The sequence below is a fragment of the Eleginops maclovinus genome, chromosome 5, assembly GCF_036324505.1.
Source record: "Eleginops maclovinus isolate JMC-PN-2008 ecotype Puerto Natales chromosome 5, JC_Emac_rtc_rv5, whole genome shotgun sequence".
NCBI classification, from domain to species: Eukaryota; Metazoa; Chordata; class Actinopteri; order Perciformes; family Eleginopidae; genus Eleginops; species Eleginops maclovinus.
The window spans coordinates 9,080,177-9,092,526 of record NC_086353.1 but is presented as its reverse complement, the minus strand read 5'-3'; the positions used below and the strand labels follow the sequence as shown (position 1 = coordinate 9,092,526).

General features: G+C 41.3%; 1 protein-coding gene across 1 annotated transcript in view; it reads left to right on the top strand.

Annotated features, from left to right (window-relative positions):
* Positions 1-2,748: 2,748 nt before the first annotated feature.
* grin2ab (glutamate receptor, ionotropic, N-methyl D-aspartate 2A, b) overlaps positions 2,749-12,350 on the top strand; it is an 88,382-nt gene continuing 78,780 nt past the window's right edge. Inside the window, exons 1-2 of the mRNA XM_063884164.1 lie at positions 2,749-2,950; positions 3,855-4,061. Coding sequence (XP_063740234.1) covers positions 2,933-2,950; positions 3,855-4,061 — 225 coding nt within the window. The 5' untranslated portion in view covers positions 2,749-2,932. The remainder of the gene's footprint in view (positions 2,951-3,854; positions 4,062-12,350) is intronic.

Below are 12,350 nucleotides of genomic sequence, written 5' to 3'. Positions count from 1 at the left end.
AAACAACATTAGTGCGATGCGCTTTTGTCTACAATAATTATACAGAGTAATAACAAAATAGTTAGCACATTCTTGACACACTACCCATTATCACAATGGGTCTCTCTTGTTTTTCAAATATTATACTATCACTCACTGGGCAGCTGGCTCATTGGGGTGTTTGGATGCTGTGAAGCCAGATCTGAACCTGAGCTGAGTGTCTGCATGTGTGAGCGTGTCCGGCACTGTCTCTGCATCACGACATGCCTGAGTAACTTCTGTTCAATGTTGGCCCATGAAAGATGCATGATAGCTGAGCCTGGTGGTCATAAATCAGTGATAATAACGGGGATTCATGTTCAGAGAATTTACCAACACTGTGGACCTGAAACTGTCTTCAAATGGGGCAGAGCTGACTCACTCTACTGTCCATGTGTTGTGCTGCTGTGCACCGGATGAATGCATACTAAATGAGAAAGAGAGATTCTCAAGACTTTGCACCAGAATCCTGAGAAAGGTCATCTCTAAATAAGCCCTTTAGGGAGGTCTGCAGGCATGAATGCCGTTTAATCAGATCATATTTAAAGAAACTGAATTTCTTAAAGTCTTATTAATGATGGCCCTGTATAATGTATGATTTTATTTCCTTGGAAATAGCATAATGTTTAAAAATAGAATAGGAAAACCTTAGGCTCTATTGGTGGTAATTGTTGGTTACCATAGTAAAAATAAAAGCCACTGTTAATAGCATCTAACTGCATTTTCCACAGTTCCCAGGGGGTATGTCCTGTGTCCAGCCTGTCCCAACAGGGCGCCTCTAATGGGTGAAAAGGAGCAGGATGAGATGGTGGTGGGTGAGATGGTATGAAAGAAAGTCAGAGCCATTATACTTGAAACCCCAGGAATTCTTTACTCAAAAGAAAAGTGGACCACCATTCACTCATCATGTGGTCTGTCCCTCTCTCTCTTTTATGTACACGTTATGCAATCGTCTGTTTCTTTTATTTCAGGCCTTGGAGGCTCTGATGGAGGAGGACATCAACAGGTGGAGATTTTTATTCTAGGGATAAAGAAGAAGGAGGAGGAGGAGGAGGAGGAGGAGGAGGGGGGGGAGGGGGGGGGGAAGTTAAGTTTTCCTAAATAATAAGCCCTTTGGTCTGCTTACACAGGTTTTTTTTTTTTGGTTTTTTTTTGCCTCAAAGTGTAACTCAGCTTATGACAGCCAGTCCTAGTAGATCCCCGGCCTGCTAACATGGCCCCATGCAGTATCTACACCATCTGTCCGCTATGGGACTCCAAAGGAAAACTCAGAGGGAGATGCAGAGAGGCACGGGGAGGGGGGGGGGGGGGAGAGCGAGGGAGGTGTCAGCCCTCCCCAAGGACCCCCTGTGCTGCAGTTTTGATCCGCTAATTATATTTAATTGAGGCTGTGTAATTCACGTGCGTCGGCTCTATTTTCCCTTATCTCACCCGTTTAACAAACCCCGGCTCTGACGAGGGAACATGACATATCAGCAATCAACGCTTCGGTGCAGTCATTTTGAAGGAATCTGTGGTTTAGATTTTGGGAAGGGGGACCACTAGATGATTGGTTTACAACAGTTCAGCGGAAATTAAAATGTTTTATCTGTGCGCAGTGGATGCTCAGAGGAGCGGAGGCGCAACGCGGTGACTTGTTTGACGCCGAGACGGTCGTCACAACCCAAACACACACATACAACCACACACAAACACACACACAGATATTGCTTGTCAAAATGCACTCGGTTCCTTATGGCGAGTTGACACCAGGTGATAAACGACGGATGATGGAGTGCGCCATACCTCTCTTATGTCCTATTTTTGGGGAGAAGACTTAACAGGAAAAGCGACGCGCATATAAGCAAAAACACCGAGACACAAGGACAAGACATATTAGTTTTAACTGTGAAGTTGAAGTCGCTTTTTTTTCGGAAAATGTTCCTCTAGCGCGCACCCTCTCAACTCACCACATCTTTTTGACATTTTATGACGAGGAAATGGAGTCACCCAAGTCACCCTCCACCACTACCCCCCTCTCCACCCTTTACCACACGATCATTTTCTCATTCAGGCCCCTTGCCCATATGTTTAATTAACTAGGCTGATGTGTAAGTACCTTCAGCCAGCGAAGCGTGGGCGGGCGAGCTGCGGGGTAAAGAGGCTGCCGGAGAATATTTCCTTATTCCTCTCCACCCGGCGCTCTATCTGCTGCCGGAGCATCACCTCCGTCGTGCGGTGCACAGAGCTACAAAAATAGCTCGACCCCTTTAAACTTGTTCTGAATTGTTTAGGGTGTTTTGGGGGGAGAGTGCTGTGCTCTTTCGTGGAGCGCGTGAGAGAGAGTGGGAAAATACAGAGGGAGAGAGTGTGTTTGGGGGGGAGGGGGGGGTTATATACGTGTCTGCGTGCTTTTTGATGTTATTTGTGACGGAATCCCCCCTTCAGTCTCCAAGAATCCGCGAGCAGCGCGAGGAGGAGGACAGGAGAGGAGGAGGAGGAGGAGGAGGAGGCGCGCGGACCTGTCCACGAGCCCTCACTGCGGAACGCGCGGGGCTGCCGCTGGAGATTCCAAACCAAATAGGCTTATTTTGGATTCAGGAGTCTCACTGATCCACGCACCTCCACGGCGTTTCTTCTTCCCCCTTTTTTCCCCCCTATCCATCTCTGCCGTTGAGTGGACTGTGTTTAACATCATAACCGAGAGGAATACTACCAATCTACCGGGGTTGAGGTGCTGGTGGAGGGGGGTGGTCTTCAGAGGCAGACAGGTGGATTTATACGTGTGGAGGTGGTGTTTTGGGGGGGACTGGATGGAGGAGAAATGTATGGATTAATTTGACGGAGGAGAGTCTTATGTGATTCCCACTCCTGCCGAGGGCACCCGAATGGAGTAACAGGCTGCAATGTCATCTCCACCTGGACGCCTGGAGAGATGTGTCACGGGAATGGGGTGAGTTGGATTAATTATTGTTTTCTTTGGCTAGGGTTCAAACTAACTCTCTCCTCTCGCGGGTGACGCTGATATTGAGCAGAAATAGTGGGGGTTCAGTGGTTTATTATCTGCCGCAAACTCGCTCTCCTCTAAAAGTGGAGCATATAGGCAGGTTGGTGGGGTGGCTGGTTTGTGTTTCCCTCTCCGCTCCTTTCGTTCGTCCGAGTCCCCGACACACAACCTGCTGCTGCCCTACATAGCGAGCCCGGCACCGGAGAGGTGCGTGAGGGGAATATTCGCTTAGGAGCCACAGGCTGTTTTTAACGCGCTCTCTCTCTCTCTCTCTCTCTCTCTCTCTCTCTCTCTCTCTCTCTCTCTCTCTCTCTCTCTCTCTCTCTCTCTTTCTCTCTCTCTCTCTCTCTCTCTCTCTCTCTCTCTCTCTCTCTCACACACACACACACTGACACGCGCGCGCGCACACACACACAAACAAACACACACACACACACACACACACACACACACACACACACCGTATTTTGTGTTTCTCACCGTCCTACCTTTAAATTTAACTTGGTTTCGTCACGCCAGCTTTCCATCCAATAACCCGAGTCTCCTCTTCCCCAAAAGATGCACACAAACACACGCGCCAGCACTTGTGGTCCAACATACGTAACACAAACGCGCGCGCGTGAACATGCACATACAAGCACGTGGACAGCTCGTATTTGATCTAATTCTAACTGTTAAAATGCTTGTGAGTCACGAGGAATATAATGACATTGGGTAGTGTGTATGGCTCATATAGGCACCAGCATGTAGGCGCGCGTCCTTTTTATAGAACAGAGTCAAATTCAACAAGTCTGCGATTTTGAGGGCTGCAGTGCAATAAGCAATAGCATTTTCTGTCCTTGTTTTCCAGATCAAGTTTGAACACTTTTCCTCTGGTTTCACTGACGCTGTGAGAAGGAACCACAATGCCAGTAAACGGACAGGTCATGGTGGCTGCCTGCACGGGCCCTCAGACCACGGCAGTAAAACTCAGCATTCATCGCACGGACTCCGAAGAAGAAGGCGCAAAACATCCGCGACCGCAAACCTGCAGCAGTCGCGCTTTGTGACACCGAAGGTGAGTCCGCTGGTGAAGGGGGGAGACTCACCACCAGAGCCGCTCAGACACGGTGCAGAGCGTCGCTAAGCGGCGCTGTTGCATCACATGATCCCCGGCTACTGATGAGAGGCCGTGTAATGAATTCATATCTCAAATTACAGTTTTCAGGCTTTGAATGCAGTCACGTTGTAGAAACACATTTTTCTTCCGTTTTCCTTCTGCTTCTCGTGCCAAGTCTGACACACGAAGTGTCTTCTCCTTCTCTCAGGGACATTGAAGCCATCACACACACACACACACACACACACACACACACACACACACACACACACACACACACACACACACACACACACACACACACACACAGATGTTTCATGGGGGGTAACTATAAGAGTCTGATATATCTAGTATACTATAGGAGCCTGAAGTGACAGTATATAAGGCATTCATTCCCATAAATCTCCATCACACTAATCATTCCTGGTGGCAAGTCAATTTAATGATATTTAGCAGAAAAAACGAGGGGTGTGTGTATATGTGAGTAAGTGTATCATGAGCATTTACGGCAAATTATCTTTTATGCCATTGCAGACTCATTGTCGGCTTGTAGGGACTGGGAATAGGGGCTATGAGCTCAGCAGTAGCCTATTTTCTTGAACAGTGGGATAACACAAAAAGAGATCAACTCTGTAGTGAATTTAAAGGCAATAGAGTGGGAGCAGTGGATGTCGAAAGCGGTTGCTGTCTTCATTAATATCAATATCTTGTGCAAATTGGCAATATACAGTCTGATTATAATGTCGTAGCACCTTTGAAACCTTAAAAGTATTTTATAGTAAGCCAACTTTCTATTCACTTTCTTTTGTTGACATCACTCCAGAGTGTTTCCTGCTCAGTTAGGCATTGTATTTTCATCTCTCTGCTATTAACCAACTACTGAAACAAAGCCTAACAGGGAAAACATAAAAATGAAATATTCCCAGTGATGCGATGGATGCTATATTCTGACTCCCATTTTGGCTCCAGCATGACATAGTGTTAAAATTATGTCGAGATGCATTTCACTGAGGTGTTCACTGAACCATCCCGTTGTTGGCAAAACAGGTAGTTCAGAGCTCATTGTGTAGAAGCAGCTTGTAGTGGGAAATGAAACTGTGCTGCTCTGTTTCGCTGCAGTCAAAGCTATTTAATCCCTCACATTAAATGTGATGTTCTCAACATGTTGTATTGCCTTTAACAAGATGGCCCTCTTGAGATTATTTGATGGCACCTAAGTGAAACTGGTGATATTCACACAGACGTTAAGTTGTTGTACTCTGCTCTATACAATCTTCTTGTAATGATTTTTTAAAAAGAGCATTTTCAAAGAGTTTTCTTGCAGATAAAAGGCTGCGATAGGTGATTAGCAAGCTGTCTGTGTCATCCTGGTCAGAGTTTTGATTTTTAATTGTGTGAAAACATTTTTAGAGCTAGTGCCCAAAATTAGCTCAAATCTACATATGCCTGCAAGTGGGAAAAGGTTCAGAGAGCACTGAAGCAGAAGTCTCTTCATTTTCATAAAAAATGCAGTTTTTACCTCTGTTGAACCTTTAGTTTTATTGAAGTGGTCTAAAGTATTTCAATTGTAATCATGCATTTACTGTGGCATCGTCTCAGAGTATAGCTTATCAACAAACTGGCATAACCTTGAGATTGGCTGTTTGATCATAACACAGCACTAAGTATTGCACTGCTGTCATTCAGGTTATTTCATGGTACTAGATATAAATGTTGTTTTTCACAGCTCAGTTAAAGCCTTTTGAGTCTCAAACACTAGGATAAAGCCAACAAATCTTTCCCTTGTTTTCTCTACTCCATTTTCTGTGAACATTTTGAGGATTTTAGGTAGGAGTACACGCACAAGATAGCAACCTGGAGCTTATGAAGAATAATTATAAAGACGCTTAAAAAAGAGAAAAGCCAAAGAACCTGTGGGTGGAATGTGCACCTTCCTGCCCTGCATTGTAGCTGTATTTGTCCTGAAGGAGGTATTGACATATCCTGAGATAAGAGCTACAGCAAATAATCCCCTTATCTGCACAGTATTTTTGGTTGGAGCTGACTTTCACTGAAGTTGACAAACTGCATGTTTGAAAATAAGATTTCTGATGATGTGGTTTTACCAAGAACATTAATGCTAACCTGAGTGCAGCCACAGAGCCTCTGGCGTGGCCCTCAGCTTCAGCTGTCATCTGCTGAGTGAGCGCTTTCTTTAATGCCAATTAAACCTGCTACTGTGCCTGCTCTGAGTTGCGCTAGATCATCTTGTCCCGACTACCATTTGACTTTCAGTGGCAAACAAATTGGACACATTTTATTGCCTGGTCGGAAGAATGTTAAAACGTATGCTATGCTTTTACATTTCACAGCTCTTTGTGCAATCACAGGTCAGAAGACGCTCACATGAGGTTGGAGGGGAGGAAAAGAGCGTTTTCATTTTCCTGTAATTACCAGAGAAAAGCACTGAGTGACATATGGTAATGAGTCATTTGACCCCCACTGGTCTTCTGTATATTGATGTGTGATAGTACGGTCTCAGACACAAGTTAATAACCCAAAAGCCTCTTAAGAACTTGCTCTGTTTAATCATTTAATCAAAACACAGTTGGTGGTATTATTTAATGAGTTAGTGAGCCGTAGTGGTATTAAGTAGGGTTTGACTAATACAGGTTTTTGAACTGATATTTTTAGAATGAAGTAGGGCACTCTTTGTTTTCTGATGATGCTCTATTTCTGTTTGAAGTCAGACCACTTCACTCAAAACACAAGTATACAGTATTTTACATTATCTGACTATATAGGTCTTCTGTTTTATGTTTCATAGTCATTTTTGAATCATCAGTGAACCCCCTATATTAAATAGTAAAGACACATCTGAACATGCTGGTTTGAAGTTCAACACATTCAGCTTTTTTTATTGAGCTTGAAGTCCTGCAGCTTGAAGATATTTAAGAGGCCTGTTACTAAATGTTTAAAGCTTGCACACATGTTCATCAGTGTATCTCTGATGTTTGTAAGTGTTTCCTTCAGTTAAAGATTACAGAGAAGTGTTATCTAGCTCCTTTTCAACTTTGCGGATAAGATTTAAGTAATCGGATTGTAATGGATCTGAAAATGCAGGTTCTTTAAACTTCAAAACTAATAATGGTCGTTGCTCAGGCTCTGATTTTAGAGATCAAATCCTACTTTTGATCAATCTTAAAATTCCTATCTGTGTTTTTCGTGACTCAACGGCAGATCATTTTGCTGCTGAATATCGGGATAATCTTGATCCTTGTTGAGAGGTGGTTTCAGTGAGGATTTAGATGCATGACGAGAAATTGCGCCTGTTCGTCTTGAGCATGAATTAAAAAGCAGCATTTCATGTTTCTATTTTAATCAACAAATCTGTCAAAACAAATACCAAATGCCTCTGTTGCAAACGAATGGACCAGCTGGATGGTGGATGAAAATGGCTCTTTTGAACTTGCATTCTTCATAAGGCTGTTTGAATTCATGTTATTTTAATGTTATATTGGCTTTTTTCTTCAATGTAAAACTTTGCAGAAAAGCAATTTCCTTTTAGATTACATTACCCAGTCAGTGACAGTTTGAAAGTTCCCTTATAGGAATGTTAACTTAATTTCTTGCTCTTCAGGCGATGTATTGGCAGTTAGTCAGACCTCCGACAAAGTAGGTCTCTGGCTCAGCTCACAGTGACTGTTGATGAATGTAACAACAGAAAAATGTGAAAGCTAATCCATTTGGGGGACGGATCAGACAGAAAATAATGTTTTAACATTACTGCTTAGTCATTTCCCCTATAGACCATTTCACAGTTGTAAATGCAAACATTCTCAATCTGTCCCAGTTTTCTTTCCTGTTGCAGTGTTTGTGACTGACAGGAAGTGGTCCCAAACATTTTGCGTGAAATGGAAATTCTGTTACAACGGCCCATTTGCCTGAGGACCTTTTTTGTTTATAGTCCCTGTCCACCATCTCGAAGCAGTGTAATTTTCAGGCATAATACAGGAGTTTTTTCAGGAATGAAACTATACACTCAACTCAAGAATCCATACAACTTTTTGTTTTGCAGATACACAGATTATTATGACTGAGAAATATTTTACATTGCATTGATACCTTTCTTATTTTTAAGGTTGCATCATTTGAATGTGTCAGCCACTTGACTGCAACATAATAAGCTGTAAAGACAACATTCACATAATCTCTCCTTTTTAATGTTAACTTTTTGCCAACAAATGCTTATTTGCACTTCCAGTATTCATCAAGGATCTTTAATATTCATTTAGGGATCTGCCTGTGCCTAATAAATGTCCAATATTGCCTCTCTTTTTGGTCTTTACCAACTCCTGGGGGAAATATCTTACTGTTTAGCTGCTAAATGCTCTGCTGTGTTTATTAGCAAGTCTCTGTGTGCTGCTGTGTGGTGCTGGATAGGTAGCACATATTTGGTTTATAAGAGCTTTCTCACTTGAAACAGCTGCCTTTTCCCACTGGGTTGATTAAAAAATATTGAACCAAAATAGTACATTTGCAAGCAAGAAAACCAAAACAATGACAGGCACTGAATCAGTTTATAAAGCTGAGATGAACTACAGGGTTTGGTTGTAATTCTCTGTGCTTTCATCACTACAAGCAACACTTTAAACATGACATGAACATAGGGACTTGATCCATTATTAATGTCAAAATGTTAATTAATGCTGCTTTGAAACTTTTATGTTCCTATTTAAAAGTACATCACGTCATTATTGATAGTCAGTGGTCATTGTTTAAAAAAGAGGCATGTTAATGTTGTCCCTTTTTTGATGTCAGTACTCATCTTTCAGTAGAAAGCTTAAGGCTTTCAAGATGGTGGATGTTTCATGTTGGATTGTAACCCCCGCTGTGTCTGTTTGAAAAGGTTACTTTTGAATTAGCTTGATTAGTATAAACACAACATGTAGCTCTAAGAGTGAGAACATTTCAAGCTTGATAGGAGGCTTGGTAGTTACCTTAAATGATGGCTCTTAAACTTTTTCTATCCATAAGGTTTTTCCAAGCTAAAAAAAGAGGCTTATGGGAGCCTCAGTGCAGCTTCTCTGGCCCTGTCATTTTGGCCAACTTAACACCCAAAACCTATATTCCAATGTTATGCTTTTACAGACAGATTTAGGCTCACACTGATATAAGTCTGGCCTAGTTGAGACATTCTTCAGCATTTTAAATCCAATTTGATTCAGTTTTCCACGGCTATTAAGAACAGATCAGTCATATAAATGTATCAGTATTACTTCACTTCTTCATTTGTCTCCAACTGGGATCCTCGTGAGTGGTCTCACTGGTTCAAGGAAAGATTATTATTGTTATTATGTTAAAGCACAATTAGCTCTATGTGGCTCTGAGATGACTAATACATTTTTTAAAATGTTTAACCAGAGGAGATTACAAATGTAAGGTATGGTACGATGGAGCTGCACAATAATAAACTGCTCCAGCAAAATTGTGTTTCCAAAAGAGGGTTTGAAAAGAAGAAATTCTCTTGATAAGCCAGCAGCTACATTACGGAAAAGAAAGTCTGGCAATGTGTGCTCAGTGTAACTGTGCCAATGATGTTAAGTCCATAAGGAATTTCATCATTCAGCTTCAGAACAAGAAGCTTTATTAACTTCCTCGTATTGTTTTTCTTGTTAAAATAGAAGTTCCTTAAGCACACACTGAATTGAATTTCATTTAAGAGAAGACATCTTTCTTAGTTCTTTGAAAGAGTTTTCATATGAACAGAGATTAAAACAATTGAAGTTTTTCAGTAATGTGGGTTATGGGGTTAAGTTTGCAAACGGATTCAAGACTGTGTTTTTCATTACAGTTTTATCGTGAAGCTTGAATTTGACACCTTAAACCTCTAAGAAAAGGAGTGTTTGCACTTTAAAGTCTACATGCTTGCTGAAGGTTTAGTTTGATTGGGTGTAAGGTAGAAACTAACTTTGGCTGAGCTGGCTAACTTCCTGTTGGCTTCCTGTACACATGAAGGGCATAAAATAACTTTATTTTCAAAAATTATTGAACTGAATTGATTAAATTATGATCACATATGTCCTTTAGGATCTTTGTAAAGATAAAACAAATTATTAACCGTTTAAATTCGGAGTGGTTTTATGTTGCCAGTATTCATCGGAAGAGTTTTAGCCCCTTTTCCACTAGACAACACAATGCTTTTTACGGTTTATTAACCCTTCTTCCAAACGGTGTTTCCTTAACGTCAAACCTGACTAATCAGAGAAACAAAATATAAAGGCATAATCGTGTACTCATATTGGGAAGTAGTCAGTCGCCTATAACAAGCATGTTCTTCCTGTTTAAAAAAACATACTAAACTTGGTGAGAATATTGTTGTTTTGTGGTTCGTTCCTCATGCAAATTTAGCAAGAGTCCATCCTCCGATAAGCCTCTAGATGTGCTATGGCCAATTCAATAGCTCCTTTATTTTGTGTGCACTTAAACTTTGCAAGATTTATAAATACAGATGTATACACATGGCATTGCTGATCTCTTTGTTATCTCTACAAACTGTTACTGTTGAAAGCTTATTTAGCTCACATCCTTGGCCTACCTAAAAATGTTAATGCATACTTTTTCTTTGCTGGCCTGTTTAGCAAGCCTGCGTGTTCAGATAGCTCATGCCGTTGTATACATACATTTGCATCTTTACATCTGTGGCTCCTTTATGTCAGTGTTATAGTCTGTTGTCAGCCTTTCACTGGATTCCCTGTCATGCCACTGATAGGAGGGCGATGTTACTGGTTATTGCAAATGTGGTTAAAAAATATTATGATGGGCCAAATGCAAATATATTTCCCACCTATACAGATGTACATCCGAGGTCATACCTTTAGGAAAATGTACAGGGGCATGTTTATGATAAAAAGAGGAAAATATGAGTCCCCCATATTAAGAAGAGTTGTTTAGAAGATGTTTGACCGGTTCCTCCACAAAAATTAAGCTGTTTCCTTTAACTACTATTGATTTGGTTAAAGTCCTCCATGCTTTTATCTCTTCCCACTTATACTTTGTAAGTCAAAGGTCTCTGTCTTTTCTCCAATTTGTACAAACACAGAACAGAGGAGACTTCCCGGAGCACTGACTCTGCTTTTATTGATTATGTTGTTGACTTTTCTCTGTCGACATTTGTGAAGCGAGGTGAGCCGTGCATGATTATGCCTTGCTATTAAATGCTATTAAAGTAATCAAAATAATGTAACTTCACCTATATAGATCAGCCAGTAAATATGTACACAGATCCTAATTTAAGTGCTGCAAAGTGGTGCTAAAGTAGATTTTATACTTTGCAATTTTCCTCTAACTTTATCACTGCTTTGAAAAGTGTTAGGGAATATTTTGCTTAGGTATTTGCTTACCTTTTACCTAGTTCATAATTATCTCCTTCCTCTGTCTCTATTCCCATGGCATAGTTCTTTGGCCTTCGGGGTTGCTGTAATCTCCCTAAAATTGGGGCAGCTTAGGCGCTTTGTTGATGCCAGTCTATGACTGAGCACAAGCTGACCTGAGATTAGTTTATTGTTTAAGGACATCTAGAAGCCCTCCCTACCAGGAACGTAGGTTCCCTGGCATGCATTCTTATTTAATGTGCGACAGCTTTAGTTAGATTCAGGATCCATATTTGTTTAGTCTGGCGACTGAAGGAAGTTTATTGTTCATTCTGAACTGGTTAAAACCTCGTATTGTAGTAGAGATCAGGAGAGTTGGTCGGGCAACCGCTGTGTCAACTCGTGGCTGCAGCTAATGTCTTGTCAATTCTCCGGCCGTTCACTTCATAATAAACCTACAGTGTTTGCCATCAAAGTTCCAGCTTTTCCCGTGTCTCTCTGAGTTTCGTTTCCATTGCTTCAGAAGTTTCCATCACAATAAGTATGTAAACAAATAACTGAAAACCTGCGATTTGTGTAGTTAATTTCCTGATGAAAAACACAACATTTGCATACCAATAAAAGCCTTTAAAGTAGACCATAATAATCCATTATTGTGAAGTAAGATCAAAACAACAAAATTACACTGCAATTGAACCTGTAATTCTCATGATTTGGTATACTGAAAAAGGCAATGACAGTTAAGTAACTGAGATGCATCTTGCCATAAATGTGCTCAAGTGTTAACAGCATCGTCTAATAATATGACACGGATATCTTGACAGGAAATCTAAAACATGTCATGATTTTCACCAGATTTATTTCATCAATGGGACCTCATTTCCTCCATGATTTA